We start from the raw sequence: 22,444 nt of genomic DNA, 5'->3' as shown, positions 1-22,444 counted from the left end.
CATGCAACTATAGACCTGTTAGTTTAACTTTTATTGTGGGGAAGATAGTGGAGAGTTTAAAAGAGAATTAAAAGACCACATACATCAGTTCTTGCTGGAAAAAAAATATTTTAAGCAACAGACAGCATGGATTCATGAAAGACTGAAGTTGTCAAACAAAACCTGATTTTTTTTTTCTTATGAGGAAGTAAAACCTTGGACAGAGGGGTGGCCGGCGAACGTAGTATACTTGGATTTTGCAAAAGCATTTGACCCAGTTCCCCACACATGGCTAATTTGTAAGGTAAAGTCTACAGGCTTGGAAATATCAGTTTGTAAATGGATAGAAAACTGGCTAAAAGACAGAATTCAGAGATTAGTGGTTAATGATTCTTACTCTGAATGGTCTAAGGTTATCAGTGGTGTACCCTAAGATTCAGTTTTGGGACCCTTACTTTTTAATATCTTTATAAATATAGGGTCTGGGATTAAAAGTACCATTTCAGGCTTTGCAGGTGACCCCAAGCTATGCAGTGGAATAACATCCTTACAGGATGTCTCTTATTTACAAGCCAACCTCAATGCACTGTTTAATTGTGCGACTATGTGACAAATGAGGTTTAATATTGATAAATGTAAAGTTATGCACATGAGAGCTAAGAATATGCATGCATCATACATACTTGGGGGATTACAACTGGGGGAACCAATGGTGGAGAAGGATCTAGGGGTTTTGGTAGAACATAATATTAATATTAATATGCAATGCCAAGCTGCAGTTTCCAAAGCAAGCAAAGTCCCTTCTTGTATTAAGGGAAGTATTGTCTCCAGAGAGAAGGATATAATTTTGCCCCTGTACAAATCATTAAGCCCTTATCTGGAATATGCAGTTCAGTTTTTAGCACCAGTTCTCCAAAAGAAAATCAGGGAACTGGAGAAAGTGCAGAGAAGGGCAACCAAACTGATAAGAGGCATGGAGGAGCTCAGTTATGAGTATAGATTAGAGGAATTGAATTTATTCTCTTTTGAGAAGAGGAGACTAAGGGTCAACATGTACAAATACAAAAGGGGTCCATATAGTGAATTTGATTTTACGTTATTCATCATTATTAAGGTCATCACGGAGAACAAGGGGGAACTCTTTACCTGTAAAGGAAAAGAGATTTCATCTCCAAAATACAGAAAGGTTTCTTCACAGTAAGAGCTATAAAAATGTGGAATATAGAATCCCTCAAGAGCTGGTTCTGGCAGGCTTAGTAGATTGCTTTAAAAAGGCCTGGATTATTTCCTAAATGTACATAATATAACTGGGTACTAACATTTATAGGTAAAGTTGATCCAGGGAAAATCCAATTGCCTCTTGGGGGATCAGGAAGACATTTTCCCCCTTGCTGTAGCTAATTGGATCATGCTTTGCTGTTTGTTTTTTGCCTTCCTCTGTGGGTTTAGGATTGTGTGTAAGGGATTGTATGATTTTTAATTTTTTTTTCTCTTTATTGGTTGAGCTAGATAGACTTGTGTCTTTTTTTTCAACCTGACTAACTATGTAACCTTCAGGCATTCTAGGAGCATAAATTACATATCTGCAACTGTGGACTAAGATGGAGGCTTAGTCCTGGCCGACAGAGGATCAGATAACTGCCTTTTAGAGACCTGAAGAAGTCCCACACCACAACAACATGGAGAAACCAACCAAAGCGGATCCTCATCCCGCTTCAGCTCCCCGCAGCACTCGGGCGCACAGCAGAGCTGACAAAATCTGGAGCAGCAGAATACCTCCGTGACTACGGCCTACCCGCTCACTCCACAAACTACAGCAACGGAACTCAGTACACATCACCAGCCACCACAGCAGACCCAAGGCTCGGTAAAAGACTGCTTCTTCACCAGCGCCCACACAGCAATCACAATCCTCTCTCAGCCTAAATGACCTGAAAGTAGTAGCTACTGACATAAAAGAAACCCTCACAGCAGCTTTTTCAGCAGCCATAGCAGATCTCTGCCATGATATATAAGATTTAGCAGACAGAGTACTAGAAGTTGAAGTGTCTGCAGCACAGCATGAATAGATCAGCTCTGAACCTCTCAAGATACATACACCCTACAATTAAGGGATATGCAGATACACATGGAATACCTTGACAACCATCTAATCGATCGAATATGATCAAATACAGCAAAGAGTAACAGCCATCTTTAACAATCTCCTGGACAGACCAACCACATAATGTATTGAGATGGAAAGAATACACCGGGCATTACGTTGGAAAGGGAGAGACATAGATCCGCAACGAGATAAAATTTGCTGCTTAACCAGTTTCCACATTAAGGAAGAGATACTAAGAAAAGTACACAACAGAGTACACATAACCCATGAATAAGCCGATATCAAAATATACCAACATCTCACAAACTTAACTCTGCAACATCGCAAAGTTCTCTGACGTTCTGCAGAAAAGAGGGATTCACTACAAATAGAAATTTCCTTTCTGCCTCTCAGCATCCACAGCTGGCAGAACAGCCCTACTAAAAGGACCAGAAGACCTTCCGCAATTCTGTTATCACCTAGGCATCCCTATGGTCCTAATTCCTGATTGATGTGCAGAATTCCATCTACCCTCTTCCATTGGAGAACACCACAGAGAAGATAGAATGGAAACACAGACCTTCCATTACAGTTGACACAGATCACCAGAGACGTTCACAAATACACAATTCAAAAAGTCTCTATATAAATACCACTTTTCTTACAGCCTCTACCAGGCCTAGGCTCTCATTGCGAGTCCAAACTAGGTTATACCACCCCACAGCAGATAGCCTCCTATAAAGACATAAATGATACATTGTAAACTTTCTCCTTTCTGCTGACACCCCCAGGTAAAGAACCCTACCCTAATGCCCATTTTAGGCAAGTTAGCAGGTTCTTCCTTGCCTCCTGGATATACCCTACCTCCTCCCCACCCCCCCCCCCCCCTGTACACACCAGACCACCCAATCTACAAAGAACTACAATAAAAGTTTCCCCCTCTCTAGGGTGAATCCCACCCCTAACCACACCTTTACTCATACAACTAAACTCCTAAATATAATTTATGCTATCCTTTTCTACCTATTCCACAGCTTCCCCCTAATACCCTAACAACATAATTGATCAATATGTCACAAAGAAAACAAGAGTCCAAAATTCTGACGCTGGTATCGGTCAATGCCCAAGGTCTTAGGCCCCTTTCACACAGGATGGATCCGTAATGATCCACCCCGTGAACATCCGCTTGCTTAGCGGGGATCGCTCCATCCATCAGATCTCCGCTCTCCTCCTCTATGGGGGATCGGATGAACACGGACCGTCTTTCCGTGTTCATCCAATCTGCTCTGCAGATGGATAGAAAAATAGGATTTTCCTCCATCCGCAGAATCGGACTATAGCGGAAACGGACTATATCGGGTGTCAGCGGATGTTCATGCCTTGACACCCACTATCCCATAGGTATGCATGTACGTCCGTATTTCATCCGAAAATGGATGGATCTAACACCTAAATTGACCAGTCATTCCTTTCCTATGGTCTACCATGCAACCAGTTGCCAAACAAAAACTAAAGGAGTACCAATACTCATTGCAAAACATTTACCCATAAACATAACTGACATTCTTGTGGATATTGAAGGGAGATAGGTTTATTATATTGATTACCTTTTAAAAAAAGGTAATCAATATAATAAACCTATCGCAATAGCAAACATATACTGTCCAAATACAAAACAAACCTCATTCTTAAATTTTATATCATCACAACTCTCCGCCTTCAAAATGGGGATGTTGATTATGGGAGGGGACTTGAATATCCCTCTTCAGCCCACATTAGATACATCCAATGGTAAGACTAACATTCATTATCGAGCCGTGAAAAAAAAAATCAACCTCTCCATACAAGAAATCCAGATCCACGATACGTGGCGTACCTTAAAGGGGAGGTCCACCCTAAAAAAAAATGCATAAAAAGACTGCAAAAAAATAAAAAATAAAACAATTTTTTTCACTTACCAGAAATGGCTGTTGCTAGGCAGATCATCCTAATCTGTCTCTTCCTATTCCGCGGTGATCTTCTGTCTTCTCCTCCTCACGTTGTCTTCTGGGGAACAGGGCGCGGTGTGTTGTGGGAACGTTGTCCCACAACACAGCGAGCCCCATTCACAAAGCACTGAGTGACTTGCGCAGTAGGGAATGGGCAGTGAAGCCGCAAGTTTAAATGGTGGCGCTGGGACCTAAGAGCCGAGGAACAGGTCGGCTTCAGGCAGCTGACATCACGGGCACTCTGGAAAGGTAAGTGCTTATTAAAAGTCAGCAGCTACAGTGTTTGTAGCTGCTGACTTTTATACTTTTTTTTTCCATTGACCCACCCCTTTAAATCCAAACACATGTGACTATACCCACTTCTCTGCCACACATAACAAATATTCTAGACTTGACTATTTCTTTCTTTCACAAACAGACCTACATAGACTGACCAATTCCACTATACAGCCAGCAATTCTCTCAGACCACAATCCAATTACCATGACCCTGACTATACCAACTCCAGAAAAATACTCCAAAATTTGGCGCCTGGATACTTTACTACTCACAGATGAAAATCTGATCAAAAATTTTACCTCATGCCTACAAACAACATACTTTAAAAGAAAATACCGACCCTGCCTTATCTCCAGTCCAGTTTGGGAAGGCCACAAATGTGTAATAAGAAGAGAACTCGTTGCAGCAGCTGCACACAGGTAAAAAGAATATCAAGCACAAATAGACAATATCATAACACAAATCCAGTCATTAGAAGCAGCACATAAACAATCACAGGCTGAACAGACACTTCAGGGACTCACACAAGCTAGGAAAAAAACTTGGAAAAACTGGAAAGAAATATTAAAACGCAAATAAACACTTACAAAAAAATTGTTCTATGGACAAGGAAACAAAAGTGGAAATCTACTAGCAAGAGCTCTTCAAGCCAAATGAGCTAAATCCACGATTCACCACATAAAAGCCCAAGACTCTCATATTTTCTCATATTCTAATAAAGATATTGCTTAGATACTATACAAACCTTTATTTATAACCTTCACCTTGAAGTCAGCTCACCAAAAGAACGAACTGCCCGTTAGACAGCAATAACAAACTTCCTATCAAAACACAGCCCAAACACACTGCCCTCACTAGACTCAAACATAGTTGATCGCCCGATTTCCATAGAAGAACTTAACAGTAGCAACAGAAGCAATTAAAAATGGGAAAAAGCCCAGGACCAGATGGCTTATTTGCAGTCTATTATAGAACATTTTTTAGACACCCTCTCTGTCCCATATTTAAGAACTTTTAACTCCCTAGCATCCAAACCCAATGGCCTACAAGGTAGACTAGAAGCACATATCTGCCAAGGGATTCTTTTTCTCTTTGGACGTGGAGAATGCATTTTATAGAGTAGCCTGTGACTATATGAAAGCAGTCCTGGAAAAAATAGGATTAGGGCAGAGAATGCTTAACTTTATACTTGCACTGTACTCATCACAATCCGCCAAAGTCTGAGTTAATAGGCCACCAAACAAATGCCTTTCCTATTTCAAATGGAACCAGACAAGGATTCCCTTTACCCCCCCCCCCCCCCCCCTTACTCTATGTACTCTCCCTTGAACCTCTACTAAATTGCATTAGAAGGAATGATAACATCTCAGGGATTGAAGTTACAGACCATACACATAAGATGGCAGCATTTGCGGATGATATACTACTCTTCTTAACTAACCCCCAAACTACCATACCCACTTTACCAAAAGAATTAGAACAATACAAATCCCTATCTAACCTATAAATAAAATGTTCTAAGTCACATGCACTTAACATAACACAATCACCATCTGAAGTGGCAGTTTGTAGAGTAAAATTTCCCTTCTCATGGACACAAATCGATTACTTAACTAGGAATACAATTACCCAGTCGCCTTGATGATTTGTATAACCTTAACTATTTACCATTACTAAAAAAAATATACATCAAGACCCTGAGAATTGGCACAAAGGTAAATTTTCCTGGTTTGGCCATAAAAATGAATGTATTGCTCCCATCTCCTATATATCTTACAGTCAGTCCCAATTGGACTCCCCAAAAACTTTTTTTGCATCATACAGGAGAGCTTGTACACATTTTGTTTGGGGCCAGAAACGCCCCAGACTCAGATACGATATTCTTTCATTACCTAAACTTAAAGGAGGAATTGGTTTACCAGACATATACAAATACGATATAGCCTGCCACCTCACAAGAATTGCGGACTGGAATTTACATGCAAAAACCTACCCTGGCCCGCTCGCTCCTTTTAAAAAGGACACCGAATTCACACCTTTCCTCCCATTTTCCTTTCCTCCCAATTTAAATGGCAAGGGTGGCCACATGAACAGATTAGAGCTGAAAAATGTTTTCAATGTGGCTCCCTGATCCCATATGAAACACTCCAAACAAAAATGCTTGACTCTACCTTCCGTTTCTGGACATATGTCAAGTTAAGACACTTTTTCAAATACCCAAGCATCTCTCCAGACTGGCATAGAAAACACACGCCAATCAAAACCTTCTGTACTAAACCTTCCCCACAATAACATATAATAGCCTTCATGTATGCACTACTATTTTCCAACCAAGAGCCGAAAAATAATGATCCATGTCTACAATGGGAACAAAATCTTAACATTAATCTTACAGAAGAGGACTGGGATCATATACTACACAACATACACAAAGGCTCAGTGAATACCACAATCCAAGAATCAGAATATAAACTCCTGGCCAGTTGGTATCTTACACCCATCCAGTTAAGCGAATTTTCCCCCACATCACCATCACCTTTTTGCTGGAGATGTGGAAATGAACGGGTACCCCATTACATATTTGGTGGACATGTCGAAAAATACAACCCTTTTGGAAGGATATACATGATACTATAACAAGGATTACCACTTATACACTAGATTTTACATCTGCACAATTTTACACCTCTCATCCCTTCCACACTCCTTTTACATCAAATCCCTGGTTTTACATCTTGTAAACGCAGCTAAAGGATGCATTTCATTACAATTGAACTCTTCTACTCCACCAACAGTTTCAGATTGGATACACTATGTTTATCAAACAGCTGAAATGGAAGAGTTGATACATATAATGAGAGACAACCCTTCCAATTTCAGGAAAACCTGGGCATGTTGGACCCACTACTCAAACTCTTTACACAGAGACCACCCTTCTTAGATAATCAAACAAGACTATATATCTTTCTCTCTTCTATGACCCACTTTCACCCCACTAAAAAGAACCTTATACCCCTCTTTTGTGAAAAACCTATCACACTTTTGAAGGCCCTGGAGCACCAGAATAATGAAAAGGCCCACAAAATGGCCCTATTTTGGAAAGCAATTACCCCAACATATATTCTATGAGGCATTATGAGTCTTTTGAACATGTCATTTTTTTCTCCACAAGTTTTAGAAACATGTGGAAAGAAAATGAAAACATATAGATATTTTTTTAAAGATATTTCTAAAACACAGCATGGACATAGCAAGAATTATACCCCTAAACACATTATGCTACTCCTCCTGAGTATGGTGATACCACATGTGAGACTTTTTCACAGCCTAGCCACAGAGAGGCCCAACACCCTTGGAGCACCATTAGGTTTTCTAGGGACATAATTACACACATAAATTCCAAACAACCCATCACATTTTTGAAGGCCCTTTACATTTCTAACATATAGCATGTACATGCCAAAATACTGTATACTTACATACAGCTAGCTTACAGCCATTTATTACTATGTCTCCCAGTGCAGAAACATGCACACAATTTTCACAAAGTTTGTATAGCCACATGCGCCCATGAGGCTTTTATTTTCCCCTTTTTTTGTAAGAAAAGTATGTAAACAATCTTTTTCACCTTTCCCAGGGTACGCGGTTTTAGACAGTTTGGGATAGAAGCCATGGGACAATGACTACTATAACAATTGAAATAGAAAAAGAAGTCAAAAGAAAAAAAAAGAAAAAAAGAGAGAGAATCGGCAGCCTGGTGTGAGTTATCAATTCACATTTCCATTTTTTCATCTGCACTGCAGTTTTAAAATTGCAAAAGCACCAACATCGCCTAACAGCAAGTCTATTCTTATAGTTGCTCACCTTCCTAGCACAGCAGCCTATTACAGGAACACCTATTCATCATACCTGGTCTAGAATTCTTGCGTTGTCCATGGGGACTAATTACTTAGCCAAGAGTGGAATAAAACCAGAACTTACAAAGTTATGTTTCTGAGTTTTCAAAAGGACATTTAAGAATGAAAACATTTAAATAAATGTCAGGAAAAAGATGCATTCTGGAAAATATTATATGTTGCTATTATAATACATTTTTTGGTAAGAGGCAAAATGTCATCTAAAATCATCATGAAACCCATGACAGAAAAAGAGATATAGGATAAATAAATTGAGAGATACCTGTATCAAAGCTCAGAGAGTAGATGAGTGTTTGCTGAAAGCCTTATTACTTGTCACCAAGGAAAATCTAGAGTACCCTGTGAGCTGTGGGAAAGAAAACCTTGCCAGTGTGTCCCCTTGCTTGTCTTGATGGAGCAACATATGCAAGGGCCTGCAGAAAGATGGTTTCTTGCAGTATGGAATTTGTATCAGTCAGGAAAAACTAGATGAACTGGACTGTACAGTACCATTTCTGACCAGTTCAGCAGTGGTACACAAGGACAAGCTACTGGTCAACTGTGTTTCCACCTGTCTGTACAATTTGATTGGTGTCACAGTTAGTAATATTTATTTAGGACATACTTCAGGAAGCAAGTACAACCATTGCACATTGCACTATATGCAATCTGTATAAAGTTACTAAAGACATGGGCTCCAAATGGAAGTGTAAAATTATTATGTGCAAAATGCATTTTAGCATATTATGGGTGTGACCAAAGGTACTTTTAAGAGCATAGTTAAAGTGCATGTAAACGAATTATTTTTAGCTTTGGATATACAAGAGGGAATTATTAAAAGGGTATATCAAGTCTTTTTTTTTTCCAAGTTCTGCATTGAGTAGATGAGAATTTCTGTAGCGTTTGTACGGTTACCTGGGACTCGGAGTGATATGGCCTCATTTCCTGTCCCGCTAACCAAGTTTTGCAGGAAGGGAGGCAAAAACTGCAACAGTGAGACAGATAGAAACATACAGTGGATATAAAAAGTCTACACACCCCTGTTAAAATGTCAGGTTTCTGTGATGAAAAAAATGTGACCTATAAACTCTATAACTCAATTGAGGGGGAAGTAAAAATAAAAAAAATAAAATAATGTTGTTGCATAAGTGTGAAAAAAATATGGCACAACAGTAACATTACCAAGAACTGGACGTCCCTCCAAAATTGATGAAAAGACGAGATGAAAACTGGTCAGGGAGGCTGCCAGGAGGTCTATAGCAACATTAAAGGAGCTGCAGGAATATCTGGCAAGTACTGGCCGTGTGGTACATGTGTAATATACTAAGAGAAACCCAGAAGATGACTCCAATAAAAAATAGCAATGGGAGGACCAACCACGGTATGCAAAAAAATTAAGAAAAGAAAAACTTTGAGAAGCTGTAGAAATTACCCAATCATGGGAACAAGTTTAACCATATAGTGGAAAAATATGATCATGTGTGTCAAACGCATTGATCATATAGTGGAAAAATATGATCATGTGTGTCAAACGCATTGATGTGTTGCGGTCCAATATATTGGAGGTCTAATACTAGCTACCCTCACAGATTTGTTTGACTGGATGTGCTTGCCCCAGGCTGCCTCACAGAGCCTTTTGAGTGAACGGGCCAGCATCTGACTGGGCTTAATGTGCACTGGTCAGGCCCGGATTGGCCATAGGGCAAACCAGGCACTTGCCAGGTGGGCCGGGGCTGGCGGGCTGCATGTCCTTGTGGGGCCCAAGGTAGCTGGGCTGCTCTTTGAGCCGTGCTGCTCACCCAATAACTCTGCGGCCGCCTGGCTGCCAGTTCAGCTCAGCCATTGGCACCAGGGGGGCAGGAACGTGAAGGGGGAGGAGCTAGAGGAGACACCTTCAGTCTCTCCATGGACACCAGTGTAGTTCAGCCATCTGTGCCAGGGGGCATGACCACAAAGGGGGAGGAGCTAGAGAAGACACCTGCTGCAGACACCACGGAGCCGGATAAGAGAGAACATGAGTACGGCCCCCTGTAACCTGGATAGGAGGCACAGTGGGGGTGGCTGAATATAGAAGAATCAGTCTCTCTATCTTCCTCCTGCAGTCTCTGAATGGCTTCTTTTGCTCATTTCCCTCTCACAGGCTTTCAGAGACTGCGGGAGGAAGATGGAGAGAGATATTCTTCTGTATGCTGCCACCCTCACCGCTCCTCTTATCCTGATGCCCCCCCAATATTCTCCAGCCCCTCTCCTCCCTGTACCCTCTAGCCCCCGCAGTGGTCTCCACCTCATCCATGCTCTCCAACCCCCTAGTGCTCTCCAGCCCCCCCCCCAGTGCTCTCTGCCTCCCCGCAGTGCTCTCCAGCCCCTCCAGCTCTCTCTGCCTCCCCTTGTGTTCTTCACTTCCTCCATGCTCTCCACTGCCCCCCCTGTGCCCTCCACCTCTCCCGCAGTGCTCTCCAGCCCCCCTCCCCTGCTTGCCACCTCCTCCCTGTGCTCTCCGCTGCCCCCTATGTCCTCCGCCTCTCCCCCAGTGCTCTCCACCTCCCCCGTGCTCTCAACTGTCCCGTGCCCTCCGTTTCTCCCCCAGTGCTCTCCAGCCCACCCTATGCTCTTCACCTCCCCCTGTGCTCTCCAACAGCCCCCATGCACTCAGTCTTTCCCCCAGTGCTCTCCTGCACCCCCAGTGCTCTCCACCTCCCCCGTGCTCTCTGTTGCCCTCTGTCTCTCCCCACAGTGCTCTCCAGCCCCCCCTATGCTTTCTATCCTCCACCCATGCTCTACAATTTCTAATTTCTACAGCTTCTCAATTTTTTTTTTCATTTTTTGCATACCGTGTTTGGTCCTTCCATTGCTATCTTTCATTGGAGTCATATTCTTGGTTTCTCCTAGTATACTACATGTTGATATACATAATTATGGAGGTACCCCATCCTAATGGATGAATCTGTGCTTAAGATGAATATGAGGAATAATTCACAGATGTTGGCTACCAGGCCCTGCCCTTTGATTTTGTTTTTTGTCCATGTGGTACATATGACAGCATTCTCCCATATTCTTCATATATCTGGGCAATGGGGTAAAGTGGCTTACAAAGAAAAACATCCAAACCCGGCTAAATTTTGCATAAAACACAACTGAAGTCTCCCAAAGCACGTGGGGAAATGTGTTATGGTCTGTTGAAACTAAAAGTTGAACTTTTTGGCCATAATTCCAAAACATGTGTGGTGCAAAAACAACACATCCCCAAAAGAAAACCATAACCACAGTGAAGCATGGCGGAGGGAGCATCATGCTTTGTGGCTGTTTTTCTTGAGCTGGAACAGGGACCTTATTCAATGTAGGAGAGAATTATGAACAGTTCCAAATACCAGTCAATATTATTATTAATATTATCAGGATTTATATAGCGCCAACAGTTTACGCAGCACTTTACAACTTTAGGGCAGACAGTACAATTACAATACAATTCAATACAGGGAGGAATCAAAGGGCCGTGGCACAGAACCTTCAGGCTTCTGCTAGAAAGTTGAAAATGAAGAGGAACTTCATCTTTCAGCATGACAACGACCCAAAGCATACATCCAAATCAACAAAGGAATGGCTTGACCAGAAGATTAAAGATTTGGAAATGCCCAGCCAGAGCCCAGACCTGAATCCCATTGAAAATCATTGAAAATCTGTGGGGTGATCTGAAGAGGGCTATGCACATGAGATGCCTTCGCAATCTGACAGATTCAGAGTGTTTTTGCAAAGAAGACTGCCAAGACAAGATGTGCCATGCTGATAGATTCATACCCAAAAAGACTGAGTGCTATTATAAAATCAAAAGGTGCTACAACATAGTATCAGTTTAAGGGTGTGCACACTTATGCAACCATATTATTTAAATTTTTTTATTTTTACTTTCCTCCACCTAAAATATTTCCGTTTGTTGTTCAACTGAGTTGTACAGTTTATAGGTCACATTAAAGGTCTGAAATGATTTATCTTTGTCTCATTTTTTTCCATCACAGAAACCTGACATTTTAACAGGGGTGTGTAGACTTTTTAAATCTAAAAAGCATTTTTATTTGTGTTGCTGTTGGAAAGTTACTTTCATTTCCTGGCTAGTAAAATGTGGTCAGCTTGACAGAAGTGAGGATACATTTCTCTAATGGAGCCCTGGATAGTAGTAAAAACCCAATAGAAGTCCTAATCCTTTCCCACACTAATTTAGAGAAAAAAGGGTTTTTACTTGACATACGTTTTAGGACCCCCCTGTCTTACTGTCTGTGTCTTTTTGGGGACAGTTTCCTTCATCTGAAGGAAAGGTTCCCGATTGGAAGACCTACTGTGACAAAAATGTTGGGATTACCCATCCCCATCCGTACTGGAGAGAATTGCCACCAGAACTAAAGTGAGTGAATTGCTCAAATGCAGAAATAAAAATCAATTTTCTATACAAAACTATATATAAAAAAAAAAGATGTTTTTCAAAAAAAAAAAAAAAATACCAGGTCTTCTTGCTAGTCACAGGGCCTTTCTATTGCAGGGTGACCACACTAAATGCCTACGCAATGTAAGAAAGGTTTTCAAGATCAGTGCCTCTCCATCCCAATCAGTACAGGATTATTGTTCCATGAGAGCACCATGCTTTTCAAGGAAGTGGCGCCAGAAGCCTTCCAAATTCCACATTTTAGCTTTTGCAGACTGAAGATCTTAGGAGCCTAGTAGATTTCTCTGCTCTCGGAGAAAGATAAGAAACAAAATGGGGGGGTTTTAAGACTGGATTCACACATTTGAGGATGGCAGACATGGCATGTGATTTGCACCACATTGCTGTTTTTACTCTATTTGCTCTTCCCACAGTGACTTGGAAGCATGCACACAATAAACCTGGAAGGCCGAGGATGCTACCGCACTGGATCATCTTTGTGTAATATTTGAGATCCTGAAATTTTCCAGGATCTCCCCAGAAAGAATGTGAGGTCCCCCTTGTCTAGGTACCACGAGTGGAAGCTGGGATGCAAATGCAAGTGCACTTTATATACAGGCTTCGATTTAATTGATGCACCCTTTTTTTCCTGATAAGGCATTTCAAAGTGCAGTGATGATGATGCACATACTGAAATAAAAATCCACATGAATTAATGTTAATAGGTGAAAAGCAGTAAAGACAATTAATACAACTACTGCTAATTAGTTGTTCTGGGTAACCGCACTTTTCCTTGAGAGTCTAAAAGATTTTTAATAATTATAAGATTTGTTGTACAAGTTAGGTGCTCCTTTCCCACACCATTTCTTTGATTGGTTTTAGTAATGAGGCAGCAAGCTGCAGCTGAATGGTAAAGAATGCTTTATCAGAAAGTAACAAAAATTAGGCTTTCTAATCTGGAAACTGAAAAAAAAAAAAAATGCTGACTTCTTCCATCCTATGAACAGTACATCATGCTCTAATAATGTCAGCGTGAGTCTCTGGGTCACCTACTGGTTGGGATGAAAATCTCTGCACAGTAATGAGACGCACAATTCTTGTGGCTGTACATTCACTTGAATTCCCACTGAAAACCGTAAGGAAGAAAAAAAAAACGTAAATAAATGCACTGGTAAATGTAATACACTTACATTTCAGATTCTAAAAAAACGCAGCACAAGTTTTCTTTTTTCTTGCAGAAGAGGCATCTTAAATAAAGTGCCCAAAATATAATATTCTTAGTAGTTTTTAAAGTAGAATGAAAACTGTATAAATATGCTTTTTTAAAGCATAACTACATGCAATAACAGAAATTGCAACTTTCTTCATGGCCTGCAAAATTAAATCTAATCATGTGAAAGTCTCTAGCATAGTCACTGAAATGTTCATAAAATTGTATAATCTGTACTTATACCTAAGGGCTCATCGACACAGACTATTTGCAGCCTAAATATGCTTTAACATAAATATCCCAGGGTTTTTCCTTCTATGCCTCAGGGAGCTACAGGTTGGCCAATATAAACCGTATCAGCACTCCACTCTTCTCATAGAATAGGGAATATTCCTCAGACAGATCTCTGTTCACAAATCTGCTAGGATGGGGTTGCTTAAATGAGAAAAAGGAAGGATTTAGGGGGACAAGGGTAGATCAGAGGTCACCAACTTACCAATGAAACCTGGCCTACCTCTCCAAACTCTAGCTCCCACTACACCAAATAAAACACTTTACCCAAAGTGGGATTCAATGGGCGTAAGGTATTTTATTATAAACAATGTAAGAATAAATAACAAAAACATAACATTACAGATCAACTTGAGCTGTAAGTCCTTTAGGGGTACCATATTACTGAAACATTGGGTCTGTGGCACCCACTAACTAAATTATGCCCCCAGATACGAGACTCCACCTCAGGGACAATCCCAGCTGAACTCAGACACACACTAAACTGAGGGCACCATACCAAGGCATACTGTTAGACAGGTCAATTTGGTTGGTCATTGGCTGGTTGGTAAGTTTAAGCTTGAAAATCTCTTTGTATTTGTTTGACATATCCCCCTGCACTCCTCCCCACCCCCCCCCCCCCACCCCCATCTCATCAGCCAATCCAATAAGCACTATACATTTCTTAACACTTTTTACACAATTTGCCACACGCTGTCTGCTTCCTGTTCCACCCTGTCATGTATGTCCCACGCTTATCCATTTCATTCCTAGCTCTGGGTCTGCCTTTTTGTGCTCCCCGCAGTTGCTGTTTCTTGAATGGTTTCCCCAGTTTCTCCCTTTCATCCCCTTTCCCAGGGGCGGATCCGGGGGGGGGGGGGGGGCAAAGGGGAAATTGCACCCCCCCCGAAGATATTACCCACTCCAAGGCCAAGGGCACCTTGGGAAATCAGAGCTACGGTCGGGACAATTCACAGCCATTCTTAGCATTAGTGAGCTTATTGCCCAGACACATTGGGACAAGACTCCCTGCCCCCTGTACCTCCCCCAGCAGTTTTCAAGCATCTCTCCTGCAGGCTAATGCTTGAGTAGGCAGGAGCCTCCTGGCTTCTGCTGCTTGAGTGGGAGGGATGGGGATGTGCCTGACCCCCAAAATCATGCCTGCCTTGAAGAGGGAGATGTGAACAGCTGAGCAGAGGGAACCAAGTGAATGTGAACTTTCTTGAGGTAAGCTCAACTAGCAGTACATTGTGGATTAGTTACAAGCACCTCTATGCTAAGTCTGCTGAGTTACTGCAGCTTAACATAGAGGTGCTGTTAGCTGACAAATGGGATTGCATCTCCTTTTCATGTAGCACAGTGAGAAATTGGGCTCATTAAAGCATTGTGATTGCCCCCTTGTGTGTGCCCTGCCGATTCCCCCAGTGTATGCTTTTCTGACCCCCTAATGTGTCCCCATGCCGACCCCCCAGTGTGTTCCCTCCTGACTCCCCCAGTGTGTGCCCTCCCGACCTCCAGTGTGTGCCTCCTGACCCTCCCCTGGTGTGTGTCCTTCTGCCCCCCCGTGTGTGCTCTCCCAACCCCCCCCCCCCGGTGTATGCCCTCCTGACCTCCCTGGTGTGTGCCCTCCTCACCTCCCTGGTGTGTGCCCTCCTAACCCTGTACTGTGCCCTCCTAACCTCATAGGTGTGTGCCCCCCTGACCTTCCCCGGTGTATGCTGTTCTGACCCCTCCCCGGTGTGTGCCCTCCTGAACTACCCTGGTGTGTGCCCTCCTGACCACCCCGGTGTGTGCCCTCCTGACCACCCCGGTGTGTGCCCTCCTGACATCCATGGTGTGTGCCCTCCTGACATTCATGGCGTGTGCCCTCCTGACCTCTCCGGTGTTCTGTAAGAAACTTCTGGCAGTGCCCCTCCAGAGACTAGACTCTGGATCTGAACTTGCCCCTTCCTCACATGTTAGCATGACTGCTGTCCCAACACTATGGCTTTGTATTTCCCCATAGTTACCCCTGTCCGTTGTGTGCTCCGATTCTCCCTGTTAGAAATGTCTCAGGTTTCCTCACTATTTACCATGGTCTCCTGACCTCCCCGGTGTGTGCCCTACTAACCTCCCTGGTGTGTGCCCTCCTAACCTCCCCGGTGTGTGCCGTTCTGACCCCCTCCAGTGACACCAACTCTGATCTCTGTACACTGTCCTACATTCTAATGACCTCTGTACACTGGTCTTCATCCCACTGACCCCCGTAGAGTGTCATCTTGCCCCCTATCCTCTTCCCTACTTACCCCATATCCTCTATCCTGTCAACTACTGTCCTCTGCCCTGCTGACCTCCGATCTCTGCCCTACTGTTCCCTGTACACGACCTCTGTACACTACCCTACATACTACTGACCTCTGTACACTGCCCTACATACTACTGACGTAAGTACACTGCCCCACCTACTACTGACGTAAGTACACTGCCCCACCTACTACTGATGTTAGTACACTGCCCCACATACTACTGACGTAAGTACACTGCCCTGCATACTATTGACCACTGTACACTGCCCTACATACTACTGACCTCTGTACACTGCCCTACATATTACGGACCTCTGTGCACTGTACATTGTATGATACATTAAATTCAGTTCTGTAATCAACAACCTATTTTCTGGCAGTGCCCCTCCGGAGACTAGACTCTGGATCTGCACCCGGCCCTTCCACACACGTTAGCATGACTGCTGTCCCAACACTATGGCTTAGTATTTTCCCATAGTTACCCCTGTCCCTTGTGTGCTCCGATTCTCCCTGCTAGAAATGTCTCAGGTTTCCTCACTATTTACCATGCCCTCTAAGAAAATGCTAATGCCTGTAACAGGCGAGGCTGCTGCCTCTGTTTTCCCTATGGTCCCAATGCTTACACAGCAACAGCCTTGCTTGCAAAGTCTTTTACGACTTTGGCACAAGAAATTACCCGGAGCTGCTGTTTCTGCAGTATGCGTAAAACTTAGTCTGAGATATCAAAACTTATTGCAGTGATCATTTATCACTGGAGGGACATTGGTCAGACAGGGGATCCTGGAGGATTTCCTTAATTAAAAAGGTGTCCCCCTTCAGGAATGATCACTACATTATGCTGCAACTCAGCAGGACATGTCAATCTTGGCACAGCCACTTCAAATAGTTTGTTTTTTCTGTCCTTTCAAAACTCATATAGATTGGGCAGCAGGCATTTGTGCTTCAGGGACAAATTGGGAAGCTAATATTAGAAAATTGAAGCAAAAAAATAAAATAAAGCTGCTGCGCCAAGCACCCTATAAGGCCTAATTTTTACTTCAGTAAAAAAATAAAAGCTAAATGTTTAGCTGCAGCTTCATTTCTATTACATGGGAGCAATTGATGCATGTTCTCATGTACAAGTGTACAAAACCTCTCCTCTGAGCCAGTACAGAACACACACACACACACACACACACACACACACACACACATACAAAGTTAGCATTTCCTGCAATTCAGAGAATATAAAAGTAGAACCATAGACAAAAGTATGTTTTGTTAATTTGAATTGGAGCAAGGGTTGGTTATAATCATTGTCAATTTTTTTCAGCCATCTTCGTCCCATTAGGATGATTTCAGTTCACCTCCTGTCCCAAAGCCAAACAGAAAATGAGAGGAATCTCTGAAAATTAAGAGTTCCTTGGGGACCCCCAGATCATCAGAACTACAGTCAGGTCCATAAATATTGGGACATCAACATAAGTCTAATCTTTTTAGCTCTATACACACCACAATGGATTTGAAATGAAACTATCAATATGCTCTTTAACTGCAGACTTTCAGCTTTAATTTAAGGGTATTTACATCCAAATAAGGTGAACGGTGTAGGAATTACAACAGTTTGTATATGTGTCTCCCACTTTTTAAGGGGCCAAAAGTAATGGGACAGATTAACATATCTTCCATCAAACTTTCAATTTTTAATACTTGGTTGCAAATCCTTTTCAGTCAATTACAGCCTGAAGTCTGGAACGCATAGACATCACCAGATGCTGGGTTTCATCCCTGGTGATGCTCTGCCAGGCCTCTACTGCAACTGTCTTTAGTTCCTGCTTGGTCTTGGGGCATTTCCCTTCAGCAAGTGAAATGTATGCTCAATCGGATTCAGTTCAGGTGATTGACTTGGCCATTGCATAATAATCCACTTCTGTCCCTTAGAAAACGCTTTGGTTGCTTTCGCAGTATGCTTCGGTCATTGTCCATCTCCACTGTGAAGCGCCTTCCAATGAGTTTTGAAGCATTTTGCTGAATATGAGCAGATAATATTGCCCGAAACACTTCAGAATTCATCCTGCTGCTTTTGTCAGCAGTCATCATCAATAAATACAAGAAAGCCAGTTCCATTGGCAGCCATACATGCCCACGCCATGACACTACGACCACCATGCTTCACTGATGAGGTGGTATGCTTTGGATCATGAGCAGTTCCTTTCCTTCTCCATACTCTTCTCTTCCCATCACTCTGGTACAAGTTGATCTTGGTCTCATCTGCTCATAGGATGTTGTTCCAGAACTGTGAAGGCTTTTTTAGATGTTGTTTGGCAAAGACTAATCTGGCCTTCCTGTTTTTGAGGCTCACCAATGGTTTAAATCTTGTGGTGAACCCTCTGTATTCATTCTGGTGAAGTCTTCTCTTGATTGTTGACTTTGACACACATACACCTACCTCCTGGAGTGTTCTTGAGCTGGCCAACTGTTCTGAAGGGTGTTTTCTTCCCCAGGGAAATAATTCTTCGGTCATCCACCACAGTTATTTTCCGTGGTCTTCTGGGTCTTTTGGTGTTGCTGAGCTCACCGGTGCATTCTTTCTTTTTAAGGATGTTCCAAACAGTTGATTTGGCCACACCTAATGTGTTTGCTATCTTTCTGGTGGGATTGTTTTTTTTTTTTCAGCCTAATAATGGCTTGCTTTACTGATAGTGACAGCTCTTTGGATCTCATATTGAGAGTTGACAGCAACAGATTCCAAATGCAAATAGCACACTTGAAATTAAATCTGGACCTTTTATTTGCTCCTTGTAAATGGGATAATGAGGGAATAAACACACACCTGGTCATGGAACAGCTGAGCAGCCAATTGTCCCATTACTTTTGGATCCTTAAAAAGTGGGAGGCACATATACAAACTGTTGTTTGTTCTTACACTGTTCACCTGATTTGGATGTAAATCAGATAAAGCTGAAAGTCTGCAGTTCCTTTCATTTCAAATCCATTGTCGTGGTGAATAGAGCCAAAAACATTAGATTTGTATTTAACAGAGAGCATGGATGTTCTTAAAGGGGCTGTAAAGGTTCTTTTTTTTGTTTTGTTTTTTAAATAACAAAATAACTGATCAATGCTGGCAATGTGGAGGTGAGACGGGCACATTCCTCCATATCTGGTATAGCTGCCCGTCCCTTCACTCTAGCCATTTTGGCATAAGGTACATGACGTGACCACAAAGGTGTCCTCTCTCCCACTAGACTTCTCCTCAGCATTGTATCTATTACACTTGGCTAAAATCTCTAAATGGCACTAGAAAAGCTGCATGGATGTGCGAACCAATTCAATGGTGGCCTACATCCCAGCCCTCAACGACTAAATGGCTTCAGTAAATCAACCATGTGGCAGAGATGGAGGAGCTGATCTACATTACTTTAGACAAGATTTCTAAATTCACCAATGCATGGGAACCATGGACAACCTTTAAAAGGACTCCATTATACAACGAGCTTGCACAAGATAAGAAATTACTTACCATAGGGTTATATAGCCATTGATCCTTAGAGTCACCTCTATGTTACCTTGATGGTGTGAAACGCCTTACTGTTTTGCCTGTTAGACAATGGAGAGGGCAGCTGGTGATGCCCTCACCCCCTTTCCCTTACCTACTCATGTCCTTCTTACCCAACCCCCGCCCTCCCCAACCTTCAACCCCCCTTTTTTCTCTTTCTTTTTGCCTTTTTTCCCCCCTGCCTGTCCAGCTCCATGGACTAGGGCCAACGAGGGCCGTGAGTGAACTTCCCCACATCACAGAGGAATTCACAGAGCAACATGGGTCAGCTAAAAATAAACATTGGAATACATTTGCCTTGTGGTTCTTTTTCTCACTGAAACTGTATTCTTTGTTTATAACCTTGAACTGAATAGAATGATAATGTAACATTGGGGAGTTATTCTGCTGTGTGCGTCAGGCGTATGCTGCTGATCTCTGTATACAAGCTTTTTACTAAACTTGGTAAAGAATAAGCAAAAAACAAAACACTGAAATTAAGTCTAAATCAATAGCTTGTAGTGATCTAGAGAATGATATAATATTTGTAAATGGTAAGTATGTACTATTTATAGTGAATATTTTATAAATTATTTTTACTACCTAGAGAAAAAAAAAAGAAGACTGCTCTAATAAGATGGATGGTCCCTTAGTGGTGACTGCTTCCCTTTTACCTCTGACCACGACTGGTTCCCCGTCCGGCTGAACCTTTATAACTCGGTTGGACTCCAATCCTGCAGTCCCAACTCTGCACTGCTTCTCCTGCTCCTGGATAGTCCTCAGGCAGCCTAGCAGCCAGGAGTCCCCGGGATAGGCCACAGGCTTCTGGCCTAACAGCTCTGGATGTCATAACGTCCACCCAGACAGCCATCCAGGTGGCACAGAACCCCGATCACCTGACTCCACCAAAATAAATAGGCTCTCCCAGCAGGCCAAGGGACTAAAGAAACCCCTGCCAATTGACGGAGACATCCCATCCATTCATAATCTGACCTTGCTATGCCCTTGTCGATCTAATGTCACCAGCAACAGTGCCACCCAGTGACAGAAGAGAAAGTGTGCAGCAACTCCAGGATTAGAGGGATCAGTGGATCTTCTAACAATTAACCAGAACATTTACTATCTGGCAAACTACATTTGTGAGCAACCCTGCCTAAAAGCCAGGGTGCTATAAAAGAAAAGAACAAACATCTCTACTTACCTGCTCTGTGCGGCCCAAACTTCCTCTTCTAGGGTCCCCCACCGACACTCCTAGCCCCCCCCCTCTGTCCAGTGCTCGCTCCCGAGCCCCGCTGCTGTGTCTATTGACACAGAGTGCAGGAATAAGCCCCTCCCCCACCTCCCTCATCACTAGCTTAGATTGACAGCTCTGGGAGCCAATGGCTCCTGGTGCCCCAGCAAAGCCAGCGAGACCTGGAAGTGAGGAGAGAGAACAGCTGCAGACATGCACAGTGCTGGATTGAATTAGGGGTCAGATAAGTAAAAGGGGGGGGGGGGGGCGGATGCTGATGCCTAAACATTTTTTACCTTAATGCAAGAAATGCATTAAGGTAAAAAATGTAGCTTTAGAACTATTTTAAGCTCACAAAAGGTTTCTGAAGTCTCCACATATGGTAGTATAGTGCCATTACATAGACTATAAAAGTGGTGAAAGCGTGACTGTTCAGCTGTTCAACTTACACTGCAAGCTGTAACATTTAAGACCTCTTTTTAAAAAGACGATAGCTTTAAAAACAAGGCTAATAGAAAGCAGTGTAAGGTGATCCAGGTTAAAATCCAGACAAGCCCCAGTCATGTTGTTTTAGTTTGTTTTCATTTGCCCGAAAATGAAGATGCTCCAATCAATAATGCAGAGGAGCATCTTGATAAACAAATTTGCCATGCTCACGGTGTTGTGCCTGCCTTGCAGAAACCTGACCTACACATACTAACAGCAGGAGCGATCGTCTTCACAGTTCCCGACATCCCGTCTTTGTTCTCCGAAGGGCTTTAAGGCTGTGGCTTGCTCAATATACAATTTGAACTCTGGATTTTATATATGTAGTGTTTGCTCCTGTAGGAGCCACTGGAAATTTGCCTAGGGTCTTTCCCAGTAGATTGCCCCAGCAGCCAGGCACATGCTTACAGTCACTCTTCTCCTCAAAAAACAGACTAAGGGTGGTCTCATTTGTTGTTTTCATTTTTGGAGTAACTGGGATAGGGTTGAGGGGAATTGAGTGGGATAATCCAAAAACAGTTATATGCAGACTTCTATCTAGAGCAAAAAGAGCAGGATCCTTTCACGTAGAACTTGATGGCTGGTGCCCTGAAGAGCTTAGTCTGGCGGCCCAGTTAACAAAACACACAGCTGACTCTCTATCACAGTAGGGGAGGCAGCAGCCCAAGACTCTAAAATCTCTCACTGCAGTCTGTACTCACAAAAATGTCTGGGGTTGCCTCCTTCCAACTTCCAAGCGACATCTTTCTCGAGTAGTGCCAGACTAGATCTTCAGTATCCAGGCCCTTAGGTCATCCACCTGAGGC

The 22,444-nt window shown here is 42.7% G+C and overlaps 1 protein-coding gene across 2 annotated transcripts in view; it reads right to left on the bottom strand.

Annotated features, from left to right (window-relative positions):
• Window positions 1–22,444, bottom strand: part of ELOVL6 (ELOVL fatty acid elongase 6) — a 138,162-nt gene that overhangs the window by 60,159 nt on the left and 55,559 nt on the right. The window contains exon 2 of one of the 2 annotated variants that reach the window (XM_077476713.1): window positions 13,696–13,768. The exons of the other annotated variant lie outside the window; for it this stretch is intronic. Within the exon in view, the coding sequence (XP_077332839.1) occupies window positions 13,696–13,768 (73 nt within the window). The remainder of the gene's footprint in view (window positions 1–13,695; window positions 13,769–22,444) is intronic. 2 annotated transcript variants of the gene reach the window in all.

The sequence above is a fragment of the Lithobates pipiens genome, unplaced genomic scaffold (assembly GCF_037356315.1).
Source record: "Lithobates pipiens isolate NorthernLeopardFrog02 unplaced genomic scaffold, aLitPip1_a1.2 Scaffold_13, whole genome shotgun sequence".
NCBI lineage: Eukaryota > Metazoa > Chordata > Amphibia > Anura > Ranidae > Lithobates > Lithobates pipiens.
This window is presented reverse-complemented; position numbering and strand designations above follow the sequence as displayed.